Here is an 8,174-nt window from a genome sequence, read left to right as displayed (position 1 = left end):
AAAATATTATGAGACAATTTGACTTTCGGAATGTTATACATGTTAAAAGTGAAGACTGACAGGTGCGGATCTAGAAATTTCTCAAAGGGGGGTTGAGTTATTTTAACGTACGGTTTACATATACATGTAGTTAAATAACTCAATATGATACAGGGTGGAGTATGGTTTTTAAAAGTGGGAGGTTCATCAACCTGTGAAAAAAATACTCATATGGATTACCTGAATGTTTTGTTTTAAAGAAAGGAAAATAAATCTCCAAACCCGAAAATCATATTTTGTAAAGGGATTGGAGTTTCATTTTGTTTTCACACCCAAATTTCTTTATATATTACAACATTAGCCCTACACTGAACAATTTCTACAGTTAAAACACAACAAAACTTTGGGACTATCTTTTTATTTCTTTCTAGCAAATCCAAATGGGGGTGCAACCCAGTAACACCACTCCCCTCTGGATCCGCCACTGACTGATGACACAGAAAAAGAGGGAACCCCTCCCAATCATTTCACATCAGAAAATATCTCCGGTTTGATGTTAAAATAACGTAGCGATGCTCATTAGACATATGAATGTTTATGCTTTAACCGGAACTTATTTAATATGATTTATCCTATAAATTAAAAGTTTAGCATATTTGTTTTATTCGTTCTTTATAAAATGTTGTCGAATTTTCGTGAATTTATCTTTGGCCTTCATAGAGTAAAAGTAGATGTCATGATAATTTCCGAACAACCCTCGTCAATTATTCAAATTGATAAGTCAGTAGTTCAAAAGCTAGAGGTTCTGTGAGCACTGAGGTCACGAAATGACACCCCGCCTCCCATATAATAATAATAATGGCAAAGTTCATGTTTTGCTTTGGGAAACCCGAAATAAGTGTCAGATCAAAAAGTAAAATAGAAGGTGCACAATGGCACTATCTTTTTTAAAGAATCTCTGACAGAACCATTAAATTTTATACAGCGGTATAGGAGGAAAACCATAAATATGTGTCTGATCAAAAAGTAAAATAGGAGAAGGATACATAATGGCTTTATGTAACGAAGATTCTGTAAAAGTTTAGTTAAAATATCAATCAGTGGTAAGAAGAGGAGTTGTGAATAAGAGATGGGTAGCCAACGTGTAGTTTCTTTATGCCATTATGCACCTCCTATTTCACTTTGTACTTTTTTGACCTAACGCTTATTTCGGGTATCTCCAAGCAAAACATGAACTTTGCCATCATAACCATAAGGGAGGCGGATGGTATCATTTAGTAAGATCATTGTTCACAGTACCTGTGGTTTCTTTGACTTTCTTTTGAAACACTTTTCTTTGAACTACTCTATTGCTATACTTTGGACTCTGATTTTTCGGACTTTAATTTTAAGCTCTTTTGATATATTTGAGACAATTTTTTTTAAAAATTCTATTAAAAGTTCATCGATCAATCTATTTTAATTACATTTACATTAAGGTACAACAGAGTCAACTTAGTAAAATTGACCCTTTTAAAAAAAATTGAGAAAATGCCATCGATCAAAGCTCTTTTTACGAGATACTTACCTGCATTAACATGTACGGGAATTTTGTTTTACACATTTCCAGACAATCCAGAACTTTCATACCAGTACTCGAGGCATCATATTGGTGTTCCATGGTAAACGTCTCTTTTGACTCACAGCGAATATAAAGGGCCTCCCGTGTGGCTGTTAAAAGACGTACCTCATGCACAGTTATAGAGTCACAGCTCATATTTCAAATTACCTTTTGTTACTTTTGATGATAGACTGCTAGTACATGTATATCGGGGTTCAATAAATTATCTGAAGGACTTCTAAAGAGACTTTTTTCCAAATTTTTTTTTACTAACTGTGAAGAGGATGATTTGAATATTTTTCGTATTCCTTCATAGCTTGCAAATAAATGATGAACCTAGCTGCTCTAGAGTCGCGAAGTAAGTAGTTGATCCTTACGCCGTGGGTTCGAATCCCACCGTAGGGAGTGGAGACCGGTCCTTCGGATCAGACCGTATAATTCCAGGCCCTGTGTCGCTGTAGGTGCTGGCACGAAAAGATCCCTCACTGCTCAGTGGCCCTAAAGTGCAGAGTTAAAGACAAAATTTGAAGCTCTCCACCGGCAAGTGGTGGCGTCTCCATATAAGTGATTTTTTTTTTCGAGAGGGATGTTAACAACAACATACAAACGTTGACTATCTTTAAATAACTTTTGTTTTGTGTTTAACGTTGTCCTTCTTGTAAACCTACAAGTTAATTCGCTTTTTATACAACATGTATATCGATACAATGTACATGTATGTGCAATACATGGTTTATAAAACGAATTTCAGTGATTTTTAATTTAAAAAAAAAATAAAATCATTTAAACAGAGGCAGAAAAATACACAATGCAAAAAAAAAATTAATAAATAAAAATAAAAAATACAGCACCTGAAACCAAGCTTCTATCCCAAAAAAGAATAATCCAGAAAAATTTTGAAATTTGACCTGGAATAAGACCAATTTCTTTGTTGCATGAGTTATTTTTATAATTTTAATTAAACTGTAATTTTAATTTTTCCAATAACAGATGATACACACATTAAGCTGATTTGATTAATTCTCCGAAAATTGTCCTTCACAATGAAATTGCATGGCAATAGCAATTATTGTTAAAAATCAATAAGATGATGGTATATTTCGAAGGCAATATGCTGTTACTTTCAATGTAATAGGACTTGAAACCACCGATCAATTTTACTCTGATATGGTATCTCTAAGGTCTGGAAGAAGCTGATACGATTCATATTTAGATAATTTTTCAGTTTTCATAAAACAAACATATCTGTGAAAGAAGAGAAAGGAACTTATGTTTAGCGAAAGTTTAACTAGGGCTGACATTATCAATTTCGAAATTTGATTAATAGGATAAATTCTTCTTAAAAAGGGACCCGCAAAAATAAAAGAGGCAGGCATGACAATTTCTTATATATACATGTACCCCTTATTGTAATTATGCTCTCTCTAGTTTTAAAGAGCAATCTCTGCATAAAGAACGAATTTGACCATAAAGATGTTTGAAGGTGCCAAATAACTTTTTCTCAAAATAAACAATCGTTAAGTGTCACCGAACAAGCCCTATTTGGATGATTTCCATAGTAGTAGTAGTAGTAGTACCCCTTCCCCTAAAGATAAGGAAATAATAGATTTTGTCAAAAAGAAGGAATGAATAAGGCGTAAAGAATCGTTGTAAATCGAAGTTTAACAGAAAAGTTCAATCGTCATTTTCCCTTATTTTTGCAGCAGTATACCATTACCATTTGCACATGGAGTATGGAGTTGATTCAATCAAAAGAGATACTCTACGTAAGAACAAATTCTGAAACGTGGCACTTTGTAATCAGCAAGTTATTAGTGAGAAAAAGATATTAATAATCTCGTTAAAAGTCAACATTTCCTAAATTCTATGATGGATATGATATTCTTGCCTGCAAATAAAATCAAAGTACGCAGACGTACAGAGAGCCGGGCTCATTCACAGAGTAGAATGGATTTCTTACATGAATCACGTTTATATTCTGATGAAAAAAATATTTTAAAACTATCTATGATAAGACACTGACAGTGAGTTTTTCAATCCTAATACCACGGTCCGATTTTGTCAGAATCAGAATTAATCTGGTACCGCAGCTGATATAAACAAACAGGCCAGTCTGGTTCCCTCTCCTGCTTTACCTCGTATGTGTAGAGAACTACGGTAACACTGATTATCAAAAATCCTTACGCTAATGAACTATGTTCTTTGACTTATGAAGTTTTCAAAGTCATTACTACTAATGTTTATTTTATATAGATAAAACTTCGTTTTATTTTTGTTGCTTTTTTGTATTATCTCAAAAGCGGTTGAGAGTAAGAACTATATTTTTGCACGTAACTTTAAAATGGCGACTATGGGGTCAACATCCTGCTTTGAACAGGATCACATAAGCCGGCAATTGCTCTTTGAGCAATAAGCCCGGCTAATCATTCAAATGGTGACTGTTTTTCATTCAAATCGTCAGGACATTGCACACTGTATTTTCAATTGAAATACTGGATCTTACGCGATCTGAAAAGAAGCACAAGGCGACCGGTTCATCAATGAAAAGGGTTGATAACCCTCAATGTAGCGTATATAAAACATATTGAAGTAACGAACAGCACTCGAGCTCAAAAGTTAATCAGACAATAACAATTTTGGAGCAGAGCAACCACGGAGCTCTAAAACATCAGAGGTAAGATCAAGTGCCTTGGAGGAGTGAGCATCCCCTGCCGACCGATCACATCCGCCTTATGCTCCTTGTCAAGATCTGGAAATAACGGGAAAATCCGTCGACAATTCAGAGTGTAATTAATGGACTTACAATTAGTATCAAAAACATCAGTTAGTATTTGACTTAACATTCAAAAAAGGGTCTTTTCACAAGGATTACGTAGGTGAAGTATGAGAGCACTAGCTCTTAGCATTCAAAATGTATGGCCAATTTTAAAGTTTTTGCACAAGTACAAAAATCTCCAAGGTCAGGGTCAAAAGGTCAAGGTAATTAGAATCCAATGAAAGGTCTTGCCATATAGAATACATTTATAAAGTATGGAAGCCCTAGATTTAACCGTTCGGAAGTTATGGCCAAGGTTAAATTTTTTTTAAAAGAAGGTCAAACTCCAAGGTCAAGGTCAAAGGTCTTGGTATCCAATGAAGGGTCTATTCACAAGGATTACATATGTGAAGTATGAAAGCCCTATCCCTTACCGTTCAAAAGTTATGGTCAAAGTTTAATTTTTTTCACAAGTACAGAAATCTCCAAGGCAAAGATCAAAAGGTCAATATTGTTGATATCCAATGAGAGATTTTTCAACAAAAATAACATATGTGAAGTATAAATGTCCTGGTATCTATTGTTCAAAAGATATGGCCAAAGTAAATGATTGGAAAGTTGTGTAAAAGTCGGTCAAACTCCAAGGTCAAGGTCAACAGGTCAAATTTGGTGGTATCCAAAGAAAGGTCTTGTCAAAAGGAAAACACATGTGAAACATGAAAGTTATAGCTCCACTATATCAAAAGTTATTGGCAAGGTTAAAGTTTTTGCGGACAAACAGACAGACAGAGAGACAGCTATACAGACAGACGGACGGACACGACAAAAACTATATATCCCCGAAACTTCGTTTACGGGGGCATAATTATATCTAAATATACTGACTATTCAGCCCATACATATCTGTTATGCATACGATTCCATTGAATGTGAGTCTAATATGGGTCGGATACCTTTATACCGGTACATGTATATCATTACAAAGCTTTGTTGTTAGATTACCATAATTTTTTTTTAAAGAAAAATATCAAAATTATCAATCACTTTGTACTCTTAATATAAAAACGAATTCTTACTTACGGTGTGGAAGAATTCGCGGAACGTGTTGATCGGCATTAAAAAGGAAAAGGGGGGACTCGGTGGACTCTGACCTCCAAATACCCGCCCAAGCTGGATCTCTGCAACTCCCAGTTCCAATGCAGAGAGGATAGGGGGGTTGTCTGGAGGAATAAAATTTTTCATAGAATTTCAAATAAAAATTCTATGTCTAAAAATGTTTTTATATACATTTGTAAATAAATATTATATAAACTAAAATCAATTTATAACCGACATGTACTTGTGAAAAATCTATGATAAATTTGTTTCCCTCCCCAACTTCAAATCCCTGATCGGTCTTATGCTTAAACAATAATAAAATACGTGACATGTAGATTGTACCTTAAAGTACCTCATTTCATATTCAAGATACACCACCTGAATTCCCTTTATCCCTTAAAACTCAACTTTCAAAAATAAACCAAATGACCTTGAATATGTTATTGTGAAGTTATAACCGGAGATACTGGATGACGATCTCTTCACTTCCTCAAACCATTTTCCACTCCTAACAGCTGTTCTGTTGAAAACCATTCGCCACAATGGATCCGCCACAGCATTAAGAAATACAAGATGTACCTGCAGTATAGTTAGAAACATCATCATATCAATGCAGAATTTTTCACCATTTACTGCATTTTTTTTTTTTATTGTTTTTCTATAAAATAAATATAGATGCCTGCCTGTGTCTTTATTTCAATTTCTTTAACACCTACAAAATTTGGTAAATAAGGACGAACTAAAGATTTAGTCTGAATTCAAATCAGAAGGGAAAATATAGCTCCATTTCTAGCAAACAAATCTTTAAATCTGAAAATAAATTTCTTTGTATTATGAAATTTTTTACATATGCTACTTATTTTTTTTCAAATTATTCTAAAGGGTTGGAGATTTTACATGGATTCCGAAGAGCGTAAAATACGACTAATACTCAGTATAAGAAATTAATATTGTACAGGACTACAATAATGTAATTTTGCTTCAATCAAAGCTGATAAAAAAATTTATAAATGTTATTTTCATTTTAAAAAATTGATCTTTAAAATAGTCAAATACTTTGCAACAAAATTTTCCTTTTTTCAAACTTGTTCACATTGCTAAATAAGGAATACTTAAACGTTCAGTACACGATGTGGTTATATTGATGTCGACGTCATGTAGTATATTACAATTAATAGTGTTAGATTGGGTATTTCATAAATATCAATATTCAAACTTTAAATACTTGTATGCCATTCTTTTCTAAAAATTACATGTAATTCCTCGTGTAAAAATGAACTGAGATCAAAGTGAGCTCCGAGAAAAATCGGATTTCACCGATGCCATTAACGCAAACATTGTTTTATAATCTTATGGTTAGATTTACTTCATCTTGCTGTTTGTCAGTAACATCCGAAAGTCCTAGCTCTTGGGAAGGTTCTTACTTTATTTTTTTTTAGACTGTTGGAAATTTCAGTTTAATAGTTTCATTACTCAATGAAATTACCTCGTCGTATGACTCTGAGTCTACCGATTGGTCAATCCTGTAAGTGCCCTGTCCAATCAACTCTCTCAGAGGAAGGCGTTGTCTATGTACCTGGGTTCTATTTGCGTTGTCTATCCAAACATCCCGTATGTTTGTACCCCCGCCTTTCTGAACAAGCATCAAAACTTCTCCCCCAGCTGAGAAAATAAAATTTATGAGTAGAAGGATATGGAGATAAATAACAGCATTCAATATCAAAGTCCATAAAGCAATACAAAATAGGAGCAGAGCAAACATGGACATCCGAAACATCAGAGGTGGGATCATGTGCCATGGAGGAATGAACATCCCCTGCTGACCGGTCACACCCGCTGTGTGCTCCTTGTCATGATCAGGAAATAACGGGAAAATCCGTCGTCAATTCAATGTATAAATAATGGACTAACAATTAGTATGAAAAACGTCAGTCAGCTTTTGACTTTTGATAAATTGTATTAGCTGACAAGGTCATTGTATCGACCATAGAACTTACGAAATGATGACTTTAAACGAGACTGCTGATATTTTTGTTTCATCAACTTGCTTGTCAATAATTTACCTCGTTTTAGAAATTGTTCATACGTACATGTAGAGCAGGCTCTTTTGTATCGAATCAACTGAGATATGTACACTCCGTATGCAGGTGATGAAGGTATATTGCTGCATAAGTAAGGGAAGTTGACGATAGAAAAGTTAAAGTCATCACGTTTATCAATACGTATGGTTTGGTTGTTAGATTACTATTACCGTCTTTTTCAAGTAAAATATCCAAGTATGAAACACATGTGTCAGACTCTGTGGTATCTTTTATCTCAAGCTCTCCAGGATATATCGTATCGACGTAGGAATGGAAATTACCATTGTTAATTGACAATAGGTCGTCGATATACCTAAATGTCGAGCAGCAAGTGTTTTCTTCTTTTCACGCATAAGATTTTGCACAAATTCTGCTTCATATGAATACAAAACAAGCTAATTCAGAGAATTCGTGTCCCCCGCTTAGGGAAAAAGTCGGCTCCCCCTGACTGAATTTGTAGAATTATTAAATGTATACATGTATACTGAAGCAAATAAAATACATGTATGTCAATATGCATATAAAGATTTAATTGCTTATTCTTTATTATGTGTATAGAAGATTTTTTTATATGGAATATTTATCACACTGTAATGATGATTTTATAACCTCATAATTTTTTCATTTCACATGCTGAATACTATCATTTAGTAAAAAAAAA

General features: G+C 34.0%; 1 protein-coding gene across 1 annotated transcript; it reads right to left on the bottom strand.

The window, feature by feature from the left end:
* Positions 1-1,420: 1,420 nt before the first annotated feature.
* Positions 1,421-7,094, bottom strand: LOC134277040 (uncharacterized; the record flags this gene model as incomplete). The annotated part of the gene is made up of 5 exons (XM_062759311.1): positions 1,421-1,432; positions 1,547-1,689; positions 5,415-5,554; positions 5,863-6,011; positions 6,919-7,094. Coding segments are annotated over 5 exons (620 nt in total), but the record flags the coding sequence as incomplete, so codon positions are not given.
* Between the last annotated feature and the right edge of the window lie 1,080 nt (positions 7,095-8,174).

The sequence above is a fragment of the Saccostrea cucullata genome, unplaced genomic scaffold (genome assembly GCF_032062105.1).
Source record: "Saccostrea cucullata isolate Sc308-1 unplaced genomic scaffold, CSIRO_AGI_Scuc_v1 ctg7181, whole genome shotgun sequence".
NCBI classification, from domain to species: Eukaryota; Metazoa; Mollusca; class Bivalvia; order Ostreida; family Ostreidae; genus Saccostrea; species Saccostrea cuccullata.
This window is presented reverse-complemented; position numbering and strand designations above follow the sequence as displayed.